General features: G+C 39.7%; 1 protein-coding gene across 2 annotated transcripts in view; it reads right to left on the reverse strand.

The window, feature by feature from the left end:
- Positions 1-1,991: 1,991 nt before the first annotated feature.
- LOC137382695 (sarcoplasmic/endoplasmic reticulum calcium ATPase 2) overlaps positions 1,992-14,659 on the reverse strand; it is a 108,481-nt gene continuing 95,813 nt past the window's right edge. The window contains exons 16-21 of one of the 2 annotated variants that reach the window (XR_010977260.1): positions 12,219-12,421; positions 11,041-11,126; positions 10,219-10,352; positions 9,049-9,166; positions 5,196-6,837; positions 1,992-2,790 (exon numbers count right to left, since the gene is read on the reverse strand). Coding sequence is in view for 1 of the 2 variants with exons in the window: in XM_068054985.1 (XP_067911086.1) it covers positions 2,762-2,790; positions 6,717-6,837; positions 9,049-9,166; positions 10,219-10,352; positions 11,041-11,126; positions 12,219-12,421 (691 nt within the window). In the remaining variant the exon portion in view is untranslated. The remainder of the gene's footprint in view (positions 2,791-5,195; positions 6,838-9,048; positions 9,167-10,218; positions 10,353-11,040; positions 11,127-12,218; positions 12,422-14,659) is intronic. The other variant, XM_068054985.1, reaches the window with a different exon arrangement.

The raw sequence follows: 14,659 nt of genomic DNA on the forward strand, positions 1-14,659 counted from the left end.
GAAAACAAAGCAAGGAACTACACAATAAATGGGAGGATATGGAGAGGGGTAGTGGAAGTGAGACACCTTGGAATGTATGTCCACAGATCCCTGAAGGTGGCAGGACAGGTCAATAAAGTGGTGAAGGTGGCATATGGAATGCTTTCCTTTATTGGCCAAGGTATAGAATACAAAAGCAGGGATGTAATGCTGGAACTGTATAAAATGCTGGTTAGGCCACAGCTGAGAGTATTGTGTACAGTTCTGGTCACCACATTACAGAATTACACAATTGCTCTGGAGTGAGTAGAGGAGATTTACAAGAATGTTGTCAGAGCTGGAAAATTGCAGCTATGAGGAAAGACTGGATAGGCTAGGGTTGTTTTCCTTAGAACAGAGGAGGCTGAGGGGTGACTTAATTGAGGTGTACAAAATTATGAGGGGCCTAGATAGAGTAGAAAGGAAGGACCCATTTCCCCTAGCGGAGAGGTCAATTACCGGGTGCACAGATTTAGTTGATTGCTGGAAGGATTAGAAGGGATATGACGAAAAACTTTTTCACCCAGAGGGTGATGGGTGTCTGGAATTCGCTGCCCGGATTGGTGGTGGAGGCAGAAACCCTCAACTCATTTAAAAAGGTACCTGGACCTGCACTTGAAGTGCTGTAACCTGCAAGGCTGCAAACCACGTACTGGAAAGTAGGATTTCTATGGGCAGCTAGTTTTTTCAGCTGGCGCAGACACAATGGACTGAATGGCCTCTTTATATGGTTCTATGGACACCAGTTTCTTTCAAATCATCAGATGTCAGTTCCAATATACTTGAGTGGGTTGAAAAAAAATACTAGGAATCTCTTCAGGAAGGAAAACAAGGAAAAAATATTGAGGTCAAAATTCTCCAGAATCACAAGGACTTGGAACAATGGGAAGTATTTTATGCAGGAGGCGGGGCTCCTGGCACCAGGCCAAAACTCTGCCTCGGCATTTTTTCTGACCCCCGGAGCGATCATCCGGTCTTTTGGGGTCAACATTTAAGGAGGCGGGATCCCTGTCCCTTTAAACACTCAATAGGGATGGGAATCCCACTACCAAAGAGCTGCCGGCCAATCACAGGGCTGGCAGCTCAGCAGTATCGGCAGCACCACTGGGAGAAGAGGCCTCGAACCCAGGCCCAACACTGGAACCCCTGACCTCTGGTAAGTGAGGCGGAGTCACCGGGGCCAGTGCGGAATGCCCCGGCGAAGGGGGCTGGGCATTCAGTCCAGGGGAGGGTATCCTTTGTGGGCCACAGATTGCCCACAAAGGAGGCCCCCTCCCCACCCACAAGCCCACAGGGAGGGTGCCTCATTTTCCAAGGCATGCTCCCAGCACGGTGGAGGCCTCGCCCCCCCACCAGCGAGATTTCAGCAACAGTGGGAAGAAGCCCTTATTTGGCCTCTGGGCAGGAAGGCAGTCACCTGCATATCCCGCCCCTGGGAGAATCAGAACTGGGATTCCCAGCATCCAGTTTGATGGTGCCCCCCCACCCCCTGCCACGAAACCTGCTGTCGGGATGAGCACAAAATCCAGCCCAATGTCTTTATCTGACTATCTGTTAGGTGATGCAGAATGGAGCCTTGTGTATTGCTACACATTGTTTTTTTCTCAAATGATTCAAGATTGCTGAAATCATTGCCGAGTATGAGTGAAGCAACAGATCATTGCTTAATATTTTAGTAAAACTTCTACAAAACTTAGAGGCATCCTCATCACGGCGTTCATTATAAAGTTAACACTTGAACCAACTTTAAAGAATTAGTGAAAAGTTTATTGAACTGTACTAGAATCTTGGTACCATACTTAAGTATATTATATATGCAGAATTCTTGGGTCGGGGTACAGCTACTTAATCACTTAATCATTTATAATTTTGAAAACCTTCCTGTACCACAAAAACATTGTTTTTTTTAAAAAAAACTTCGCTGAACGAACAGACATTGGGTTACATTTAAATAGGAAACATCACAGAGGATGTAATGTAGAGTAACTTTATTTACCTGAACTTATGAAATTTGCATGTTACAATGTCATCACTGAAATAAACATAGGATCTTATTTACAGGTTTTCAACATTAACATGCTGTTTTCTGGCAACTGACAGGTTCTTGTTAAATCTGCATTGCAATATTCTTATTGCACCAATGCTTCTGCTAATGTGCTACAACTTAAAATAGTTAAGTTACAGTGCAAGAGGGAATTCTCTCATTTTGTCTCACACCAAAGAGGAAAAAAAAACTTGCCTTAGAAAAAAATACATTGAATTTATGAAATTTGTCAACCTACACGATGTAATTTACAGTTCGAACATTCAGGATTTGTATCTTTCGTCTAAGTTTTTCATAAATATAATTGCATTTTGTACATAGCCATTTTTATAAAGTAGTTCTTCATTTGTCTTGATGACCCAATACACAGATTCTGTGACTTAAACAGAAGACATGCATTTTCATAATGTACAAGTTATAAATTCAAATGAAATTTTACAGAGATGTGGGTCCTCGACAGTTGGTGACTCTAATCTGTTTAGCAAAGAACCCAACTTCTCTGGAATACTGTAAAGTTCACAAGGATGTATTGCACAAATGTACAGTTTCTCTGAAGTCCTAAATTTTAAACACACTTTTCCTCCAAATAGCATACTATTGTTGCACATTATACATGCAATGGTCTTGGTAGTTGTGCTTAAAAATACACATGCACGCGATAACAAAAGAACATTAGATTTCTGAAAATTGTTAAGGGAATTACTTGTTCTCCTCTTCATCATCCATAGCTGTTGAGAAAGAAAAAAGTGCAATTAGCTGGTTGCTCAAATAGCAGACTTTTTTTTTTTTCTAAAGAAAGGAGTATCTAAACTAGACAATCTGCTCTAGAAATGAAGGTGAGCAGAGTGCTAGACACTGCCTGCTGACAGTGACAGGAAGCACTTCCAATAGAGGATAATACACAAGCCATTCGGAGGAATATGAACTGCATTTCTTAAAACAGGCAACTTTTGTTTTGTAAACACTTAAAGCAACAGTGCTACAGATAGAAACTACATACCAGAATTGTTTTAAAGGCGTAGTAACAGTGAATGAAACATGCATACAAGTTTTCGTTAAAAATGTGGGAAAAAGAATGACAGACTACTGGCACCAAGTGCAAACACTGCTGTTTATATTCTTATCCCATGGGAAAGGGACAAGCATTAGTTCAATTTCAGCATGACAATTTTTCCATTATTTTTTCTTTCATAATTCTCAAACTGTATGTAAACCCTTTCCACACTAACATTTGTTTTTCTTTCATGACGCATGCAACCAATCTGCTGAAAGCCATCTGCTGGGCTTCTATCACTAGCTTTATCATCTATCCCTTCCCATGAGAATGCCTTGCGTATGTTCTCCTGATGAATCTAAAATAACGATTGGCATGTGGAGAATCACAAGTTTGAGCTCTGGCCTTATCACTCATATTGAATCAGTGAGCTGCCCTACCCATTTTTCCCTCTTCTAAATGAGGCGATTCCTAGGGTACAAATCTATTGATTGCAGCTGTCCTCCAGTATCTCACCCAAGTGAGGATTATTTACACAATCGTCAAGTCTGATCTCAATCATCACACTGCTACTTGCAGCATTAATCATATTGAATCTGGCTGATCTTTTCCCCAATAGGCAACTGTAGCACCTGACTGCCACCACAGCTGAGATCAGAACAGAGCAGGGATTAAAGTTAATCCCAGTCTATTTGGCTACCTATTGGGTAAATGGCTAAGCCAACCTGGGCACCTCAACGTGCATTCACAATGATAGCAACAAAGCAATAATACCTCTAGGGCAAGATCTTTTTCACTATTTCAGAATATTTCTATTCTATGAATAGCTGTTTTGTCAATGTTGTTTCTGCTACATTTCTAAACATTGAGCAAAACTGGTCTACCCTCAGTGAATCAGCAGCCTGTCTTACCCACGTACCTAACTTTCTTTTCTATTGATGTCATTCACTTTTGTTGAAGAAAAAAATGAAGGGAGGATTTTTTAAAAAAGGATAGCTAATACAGATTTAAGCAAGTTACTTAAATTGGATCATTGCAGAACTATAAAAGGTACAAAATTAGCAATCCTCCGGTGAAACTAGAACATCCTCCTCTCTTCCCCTACCCTCAACCCAAATTGAAGGGATGAAGCCAATAAATAGGTGCAAGTACTTAAATAGCAAGGAAAAAATATTGCCTTCATCTGTTTTCATTAAGTAAATATATATGGTGAATTTTGCCTTTGAACAAATGTTGGCATCAACGAATCACCAATTAACCAACAGTCCAGAACTTTGCTTAAATTTAATGCTCAAGAAGTACATCGCCAATTAACAGGAGGACAGTGTTGCTGTCCAATGATGCAGATGGCACTCAAAAATGAGGGCTCATCCGATTAAGATGTCAATGCCACTGTCAATTCTTCAGAACCTCACATGCAGACTTGGCCAGGCCTCAGTAAAAACAAGCATCACGCAATGGGCTTTAACAAAAATATGGCCAGTCAACGTTATTCCATAAGGCCTAAGACAAGCCTAATGTAAGCACTGTGGGTCATTTAGTGATACATGCCATCTATGTTACCACTTAATGCTGAAAGCAGCTGAAGAAACGTCAGTTCCTTTGCAGGATGTTGAGATAAAGATCTTACAGTAAAATCTACTTTAATAAATTCTACTTTAAAATCATTTTTAAAATCACTTTTATACATAGATTGTTAATTGGTAAAAGAATCTCAACTGCTTTCATTTTATTTCTCCATCTGGATTAATGTGTATGAAAGTGAAGTGTTATTGTACAAGCATGCTTCAAGTAGTCTGATCCAGGATTCAGATACAATGGCTATTTGTAGACTTAAATATATATAAATTACAGTTTAAGACTAAAATGTTGGAATGCCAACATTTTAATGAAGATACGTCTAGTTATATCTAACCCTAAAAAAAATCTTTCCAGAACTGTACAGCATTAGTTAATATAATAAAATAAAGTTAAACAGCAAAAGAGGCATTAGATTTAAAAAAATAAAAACCCTGCAAGTTTTGACACATTTACAAAAATGTGTTGATCCAATATACCAGAATCCTGGACTAAACTCAGCAGAGTGTGTCTGACATCCGGAACTGGCATTAGGCAATTACAAAATGTAAATATACTCACTTTAGATGATGAATTTTGGAAGGCGTTGAAGAAAACACCATTGTTAGGTTTGTTAACACATGTAAAAACCACCTCACTTAAATGTCACTTTTGAAAACATGCTTTTTGAACACTATTACCCAACATTTAGATTATTACAGTTGTAAACCGTTAGTATGATAGTATGTTAAAATTTACTTTTAGTTCTATACATTGTCAAATGAGTATTTGGTAATGTGCTACTTACAACTTGCACCTAAATTTTCTAGTTTTAAAATATCATTGTTACATGTTTGTGCTCAGCACTAGCATCTAAACGTAACAATTAGTTTCCAGCTACTTAAGTGTTTTCAAATACATGTGAGTAATAAATAGTTCTTCAAACCATGTCCAGGCTTATGTGGCAACTAAGAGACTAACAAATAAGACCTAAAAACAATTTAATCTGCAGAGCTTTTTGTATTGCATTTGAAGAAACTACATGAACCAGCCTGGTTAAAAGAGAGACACTGAGAATTTCCTCTCTGTTAGTCTGAAACATTTTATTTTTTGACTCGTGTGAATTAACCCCTGATGTAGCAACATCCAAGGTGAACTGGCGAAAAACGTAAAGAATCCTGTCAAGACTGTTACAACAAAATACAAAGCAGCATTTTAAAATAAATACTATTTAAACTCATTAGGAGTGAAAAAACAGCAATATGGGTTGTGGGGTATGGGCAGGAAAAAAAAAGTGTGTTCTGCACAGACAGGAATTAGCATACCTCAAACAAGGTTGGACTGTAAACATGACAGAGTTGAGAACACAGAAATGATTACAGGAAACAAAACTGAAAAGCTGGTTGAGGTAGCAGTATTCTGCCGAGTGCAGAAAATAAGGAGTTCTGAAGTAAAAACAACTGTTTGACTGAAGGCACAAAATAAAGTCTAAAACAGAACCCAACCAAAATAGCCATGCAGTGACACACCATGCAATCATTTTTTTTTTAAATTTTCAAAAGAATTTAACATTCTCTAGTATTCCATTTCTTTAGCCAAAAAATACACCCGTCGGCTCATTGGTTCTTAATTTATACACAAAAGATGAACAAATTAGTAAACAGAACACATCTGTACATGCTGTTTCATCTACAAAAACAAAATATTGCAGAAAATAGTATTAATCTCTGTACACGCCAATGCACAGCTTTTTTTTTAAAGTTTTTTTAAAATTGTGTAAAAATCCTGTTTCATTCTAGAGTTCAGGAAAAAAATATTAACTTCATCCATACATGGGTTCATATGAAATTCAGCAGAAACAGACTCTTGGAATCACGTGTTTAAATGATAAAAATTTTGGTCGAAGTTAATCAAATGCCATGTCTTCACTATGCCAACGACAGCTCTATGTCAGTCAAGACCAGAACATTTCAGCAAAATTAGTGTCTGTACTGTAAAGCCAGATAACCAAGGGCACAGAAATGAGCACAAAAGGCCAGGAAATCCCCTCTGTACATGCTGAGAAACCACACAGTTTGTCACTAGGCAGAGTATACTCTTTACCCGGTTCAAGGTAGTTACGAGCAATAAATTTGAGTGTCTCATCCAGCAGAATGACAGGTAGAGAGATTTTCAGCACCATCAGCCACTGTGTTACATCTAGCGGTGTAATTTGGAAGATGAGCTGCAAAAAGACAGAAAGAAAACGTCTGTTTCACTCTCAGGAGAGACAGTTGTTTTTGAAATAACATACAGAATGAACCAGTTAGCACAAAAAAAAACGGGCACTTTTACACAGTGGCGGAGATAGATGTTTGCAAGTCAATGCTATGACTGTTTTGAGAGGATAAAAGAGTGAAAGATGTTTTCCACTGGTTGGCAAAAATGGAGAAAAAAACTCTAGTTTTCACTAGAAGAATGAAGGGAGAAGTTAAGTTTTTATTCCCCAACACCGGATTATTAGAGCATGAAATGCTTGATCACAACTGGTTACTGTGGCAGAGATTACAACATTGCTTCAAGGGGAATATATGATACAAGAATTTTAACGGTGTACAGAAAACTGGTAGGGAATAGGAGAGTGAATTTCAGTTTAAGAGCCCTCACTGACATGAGCTACCATGTTCCTCACATGTTTGGGAAAATAGCCTCAAGCCTGTATTGCAAGTTCCATCATGTCAAGAACCATTACCATAAATTGATGGGAAATTCCACAATTATTCTTGTTTTGTTTCAAAGCTACACGGTAAAAGACAGACAAGTGCCCAAACTTGAGCATCACGCAGACCCCTGCCCAGTGACACTCTTTTGGTTGGATCTCAAGTTCTCAAATACCCAAGATAATGAGCGACCCATTTATTGATCAACAATGCCTCAACACTTACATTAAAAGTGGGACTACATATCAGCAAAGCTCTTTTTTAAAAAAAGGCAAATTGGATTCATGGTTTATATGGGTGGCACAGTGGCAAGCACCACAGCCTCACAGCTCCAGCGACCCAGGGTCGATTCTAGGTACTGCCTGTGTGGAGTTTGCAAGTTCTCCCTGTGACCGCGTGGATTTCCACCGGGTGCTCCGGTTTCCTCCCACAGCCAAAGACTTGCAGGTTGATAGGTAAATTGGCCATTGTAAATTGCCCCTAGTGTAGGTAGGTGGTAGGAGAATGGTGGGGATGTGGTAAGGAATATGGGATTAATGTAGGATTAGTATAAATGGGTGGTTGATGGTCGGCACAGACTCGGTGGGCCGAAGGGCCTGTTTCAGTGCTGTATCTCTCTGACTCTCTGTGACCACAATTTCAGAAGGATGTTAAGGCATTAGAGAGGGGGCAGAAATGATTCACGAGAATGGTTCCAGGGATGAGAAAATTAAGTTACATAGAAAGGTTGAAGAAGCTGGGTCTCTTCTCCTTAGAGGATTAAGAGGAGATTTGATAGCGGTGTTCAAAATCATGAGGGGTCTGGAGAGTGTAGATAGGAACAAACTGTTCTTTTACACAGAGAGTGGTTATGATCTGGGATGCACTGCCTGAGAGTGTGGTGGATGCAGATTCAATCGAGGCCTTCAAAAAAGAACTGGCACAATTATCTAAAGAGAAAAAAATTGCAAGGCTATGGGGAAAAGGGAGGGAAATGGGTGATTGCTCTTCCACTGAGCCAGCACATACACGATAGGCCGAATGGCTTCCTTCTGTGCTGTAACCATTCTATGGTATCAGTGTGCTAAATAATAACAAAAATGGCGATGAGGAATTTGTATAAGACATTATCAAAACCAAAAGAAATGTTGATTCCAAGGAGAGGATACAATTTTGAGAGATCTGAACTAGCAATGTATTCACTGGAAGAGGGAAGGTTAAAGGAGGAGATTGGAATTGAACACAAGTGCTCAAAATTGTGAAAGAGCTTCGGGGGTTAAGTAGTGAAAGTTTTTTTTAAAAAACACAGCTAAAGTAAACCAGTAACAAGTGGGATAAAACTCATGACTAGTGCTAGAAGCGCAAGTAAAGAGAAAAGCTAGATGATTTTTTTCTTGCACAATATTATGTGGATATTGTAGTCACGCCACTTTACATTTATGTGAAAATTGGATAAACATGAGGAAGACCATTAAAGCATTCAGGGAAAGAGCAAGTGGTAAGTTAGTACTAGCACAAAAGGGACGGCCTGAATGGGTGCCCTTATGTAACAAAAACTTTGAAATGTATAATAGCTTGTACAAAGATAATAAAACCTAGTTTGTGAAGTACTTTTGCTAGCTAAAGAAAACTGGCATAGTATTCCAGATCATCTTCGACTTAAACTGTCAAATGAATTCTACAGTGAAATGCAAAATTTCTAAGTGACCACGCAGTGGTGTACAGGACAAAACATAGTGTAACGCCATCTAACTGACCGGTAGTGGCTCCACATATAAAATGAGGAAGTGAAGTGACATCGACAGGCAGATTGAACCCAATAACCAAACATTTTCCCAAGGTGGCATCTTCAACAATGACTGGTTCTCCGATAAACTGAAAGAAAAGGAGTTAAAGAAATAAACAAGCTGTTCCTAAAAGCAACAATTACTCAAATTGCTTGTTTAAATCAACCCCAACTCAACAGAGTCGTTAAATCTACCAAAAACAAAAGCAAAATATTGCTGATGCTGGAAATCTGAAAACAAAACTGAAAGAATGTTGGAAACACTCAAATCAGGCAGCATCTGTGGAGAGAGAAACAGTCAACATTTCAGGCTGATGACTTTTCATCAGAACAGTTTCTCTTCTCCATAGGTGCTGCCTGAACTGCTAAGTGTTTTTATTTCTATCAAAAAATAAACGCTAGCTTAAAGAGAAAAAACACATTGCAGAATGCATGGAGCTCTAGCAGCCACAAAGACTGTCATATATAATTTTTTAATGTGTTCCACCAAAAAAAATGAAGTGTTATTTTTAGGCCTCACACTTCATGTTCTGACTAAGAGAGCAGCTTTTTCCTAGGCTTTTGCAAAGACCTCTACAAATCTGTTCCATGGCCTTTGCTAGCGTCATTCTTGAGCTAGCTGCTAGGTGTACATGAAATGCACAAGTTGACTAATCTGCCAGGTTTTGCTATTGAGAGTCTGTGGAAACACCTAAACAAAGCATGATGCCTCCACCCCACCACCACCCCCTCACAAATAAATGCAAAACTACTAGCGTGGAAAATTGTGGTGAGGATGAATAAGCATCTTACCTGTATTACAACACAAATACACCTACTACACAGAAATAAATTTGCTAAAAATAAGGTGTGCCCTTGAAAATGATTAACCTTGTCATTTTAATTATGTAAACATATTGCTCTGGATAAGCATCAGTAGATTAATCAATATATCCATTGCTCAACCGTCTGACTCACTGTGGCAAGTTGCATGCATTTTAATCTCATTTTTGGCCTCAAGAGACAATGGGTAAGCGCCTGGAGGTGGTCAGTGGTTTGTGAAGCATTTTAATACATCAGTTATTTTTTTTCTCATTTGCACAGCAGTGATTATAAATAGCAAGTACATCATTTCAAGGAAAGTGAGAACAATACATCTAACCTGTTAAGAGCATTACACATCTCAATGGTCACCAGGACAGAGAGTGCCATGGTCATGGGATAGGGAGATTCAAATATTTCACAGTCAACATCTTCAAAATCTGGGTTTTCTGGATTGCATTGCAAGAAATGGCTCTGTAGCAAAGCAAAAGTATATACAAACATTAATTACAAACACGTTTTAGATTCTTCTAACGGTTCAATGTGTGCATAATGCCATGTGGTACTTTTCCAAATGGACATCAAAGTTCCAGGTTTAATCTGTCGTATGGATGGAGTTAGTCAATGTCAACAATGGTTGGCCTCAAGTGTCCCAAGGATTGGAAGAGGGGGAAAACCAGTCGTAGTTTTCTCACCTGATCATTATCCAGTGATTTGTCTTAGAAGGTGGAAGCTGGACCATAAAAAACTCAACTGTGATATATTCCACAGATAAAGGCCCGTCAGCACTTAAAATCTAGGCTCACATGTTAATGAGTCACTTGAGTGAGGTATTGGCAGGATACCTGGGCCTGTGGAACAGCTACCCATGATCCACCAACTTCAGTAGTAAAGGGAGAATATGAATCTTAAATCACACAATTATAGATATTAGAACTGCCTGCTTTAGGTTTAGAACTCTAAACTAATACATGCGGTCAAGTAAATTAGTTGATTTTGGAAACAGCTACACATACAACAGTTTTAGTTCATTGCCTAGCATCACATTAGCAGTTTTAAGTTCAAGTTCAACAAGATAAAATGGAGAGATATGCATGTTAGACTTTTGGGAAGGTGTACACTGTTATATTTTTAACATGAAAATGTTTCAATGAAATATTACCAGCTGGTAATAAGTAACTCTGGGTCCGTCTTCAGCAGCTATGAACCACCAAGCAGCAGCACCAACTGTAGCAGCTCCGACATAACCTGAAAATGTATGGAAGATTAAATCAATTGTAATTTTTTTTGGGACGCCAGATTTAATACTTAAGTTGACAATGTAGCAGAGTCGGTACTACAGAGCTTATCGCAGGGAGTGAAGCCAAAGATACACGATATTCTGTTTACATTATAACATCTAGATCCCATTTCTTTTATTTATTTTACTTAGAGATACAGCACTGAAACAGGCTCTTCGGCCCACCGAGTCTGTGCCAACCATCAACCACCCATTTTATACTAATCCCATATTCCTACCACATCCCCACTTGTCCCTAAATTTCCCTACCGCCTACCTATACTAGGGGCAATTTATAATGGCCAATTTACCTACCAACCTGCAAGTCTTTTGGCTGTGGGAGGAAACCGGAGCACCCGGAGAAAACCCACGCAGACACAGGGAGAACTTGCAAACTCCACACAGGCAGTACCCAGAATTGAACCCGGGTCGCTGGAGCTGTGAGGCTGCGGTGCTAACCACTTTGATTATAAATAACTGCCTGCACAAAAAGTGCTCAGTTGCTAAATGGACAAAAAAGATATAACATGCCTGATTTTATGCAGTTGGAGTTGCTTGGCAACCCAAGGCTGGAATGAAATCACATTGGCCATTTGGACTCCTAATATTTTATATTGGTAGGGAGCCCACACTGAATGAATCTGCTCCGATATAGAATCCCCCCTGAAGCCACTTCAGAACAAATGAGTCAATGTAAGCGTATCTCTAGGGAAAGACCTAAAAATAATTCCCTGGACATCATTCCTACTGCAAGAAGACGGTCACTATTATGATTGTACTTTGTTCACAACTGGAAAAAAGGGAAAGACTTTCTACAAGGCACTTAGCCAAATAACTAGCTTCAAATACAAAAAATACAGAATGAAAGGATTATTAATTTAAAAAAACATTAGCACAAAAGTTTCTCAAACCTAACATATTTAAGTTTATACTGAAGTGAGGAATGCCCAACAGTACAGTGTACTGTCACAGTTGAACCCAAAGGTAGCTAAAGAATATATCTCTAGGAAGCAGTTACTGGTCGATTGCGAACCTTTGCCATCTTTAACCCGAGTACTCACATCCGATAGCCATATAACGGAAAAAGAGCCAGCCGCTGATCAGGGGCTCCTTAGGACTGCGTGGTGGTTTGTCCATTATGTCCAGATCAGGTGGATTAAAACCTAATGCTGTGGCCGGCAGTCCATCTGTGACCAGGTTCACCCACAGGAGCTGTACAGGGATCAAAGCCTCAGGAAAGCCTAAAGCTGCTGTTAGGAAAATGCTGAGGGAAAAAAACACACGATCAGTTCTACTTTCTATTAGTGCTACATACTCTATATGCAAGGGTACCTGAATTGTGTTACAATTCCATGTCCACTGTTACCCTTAGGTCCTTGTTCTCAATTCAAGAAAACACATTCATGAAGCAGGACAACCAATCATGACTACTTGAAAGACTTATTCTTACTGAGAATACAGAATAGCTCAGCAGAATGTCCACACTTTCAATGCATTTCCATACTGTTTGCAAGGGCTCTCCAAGGGTGATTACAGTAGTTGTTCCAGTCTCTATCCATTTTAAATGCTGCAATTTGGAATCTAGCCCAGCAAAATAATCAGCATTATGCAAACCCGTCCTCAAATCATTGTTAATATTCCCAAACGCTACAGCACATAAGATGCTCTGGAGATTGTATTAAGGCAAGATCCATCTGAATGGAGCTAAGGAACAGAAAGAGGATGCACACCAAGAAATTGTATCAAACAAATGAGGGGGGTGGGGGGGATTCAGATGAGAATAACAGACCAATATCATTTTAACTTCCAAAATAGACTGGAATAAAGGTATTGCATGTGGTCAAAGTGCAGAATGCCTCCAGCACTGCTTCCTAGACCATCAGATTTCTGGTTCAATGGGAAATGAAGAGGGGCAAGTAACTGTTGAGAGCAACATAGTTGGGAAATAATGACCAAAATATGATTAGGTTAAAAGTGAAAACAAAGACAAGGGTACAGATAAGGGCACTGGACTAAAATGGCCCAAAAAGCACTATAGCATCAATTAACTGGGTAGAAAAGTACGCAAAGAAACTGGTTGCTCAGCAACGGTGAACCTTCAAATAGGAGATATAAAAATGAAAAGTAGATATACTTAGAAAATGGAAAAATAGGTAGATCAATAAAAGAGGTCTGTGCATAAAGAGGTAAATTTAAAACAGAAACAAACAGGCACAAAAGTCAACGGTGGGGTCAGAGTACTCGGAAAGCCGAGCTCTTCAAGGGCTGCAAGAGGTTACAGAGAAAGGGAGGGGAAAAGCCATGATGGGTTTTAAACAGGAGGATGATGATTATAAATTGGAGGTTTTGATGGACTGTGAGCTAATGTAGGTCAGCGAGCACTGGGGTGATGGGTGAGCCGGACTTGGTGCGAGTTAGAATATGGGCAACAGAATTTTGGATGAGCTCCAGTTTAGAAAGGTTGGAGGGTCAGAGGCCAACCAGGAGAGAACTGGAATAGTCAAGGCTGGAAGTAAAAAAAAAAAAAGCAAGGATGAGCATTTCAGCAGCAGATGGGTCATGGCAAGGGGAGAGAATGGAAAAGAATTTCACTGCTGTCTGAAGTGACTCAAAACATTCATGTAATTATTCTTTTGAAAGGTGAAACACTTAGTCATAAAAGGGATAGTATATTACTGATGTGCAATATGCAGCTGTTTACAAATATGGCTTAAAATTTTTTTCAAGAAATTTTTAAGCTTCAAACAGGTTATGAGTGATGATCACCTGGCATCGGGGAGCACTGGAATTATTTTAATGACTTGAAGCAGCACTCATTAAATAAAATTCCAAGCTGAAAAAGAGAGAGGAAGAACATAAGAACTAGGGGCAGGAGTAGGCAATTCAGCCCCTTGAGCCTGCTCCATCATTCAATACGCTCATGGCTGATTTAATCTTGGCCTCAACTCCACTTTCCTGCCCGTTCTCCATAACCCTTCAACCCATTACTAATTAAAAATCTGTCTACCTCCTCCTTAAATTTACTCAATGTCCCAGCATCCACTGCACTCTGGGGTAGTGAATTCTACAGACTCACGAGCTTTTGAGAGAAGTAATTTCTCCTCACCTGTAATAAATCTGCTACCCCTTATCCTAAACCTTGACCTCTCGCGTCGTTTTAAACAGACTCCAGAAGCTGGCTGAGCATGTCTACCCTGAGGGACAGTGCGGCTTTCGAGCAGAGAGATCCACCATTGACATGCCGTTCTCCCTTCACCAGCTATAGGAGAAATGCCGTGAACAACAGATGCCCCTCTAGGTTGCCTTCATAGATCTCACCAAAGCTTCTGACCACGTCAGCAGACGTGGTCTCTTCAGACTACTAGCAAAGATCGGATGTCCACCAAAGCTACTAAGTATCATCACCTCATTCCATGACAATATGAAAGGCACAATTCAGCCTCATCAGACCCCTTTCCTACCCTGGGTGGTGTGAAACAGGGCTGTGTTCTCACACCTACAC

Source organism: Heterodontus francisci, chromosome 23 (assembly GCF_036365525.1).
Source record: "Heterodontus francisci isolate sHetFra1 chromosome 23, sHetFra1.hap1, whole genome shotgun sequence".
In the NCBI taxonomy this organism is placed as follows: Eukaryota; Metazoa; Chordata; class Chondrichthyes; order Heterodontiformes; family Heterodontidae; genus Heterodontus; species Heterodontus francisci.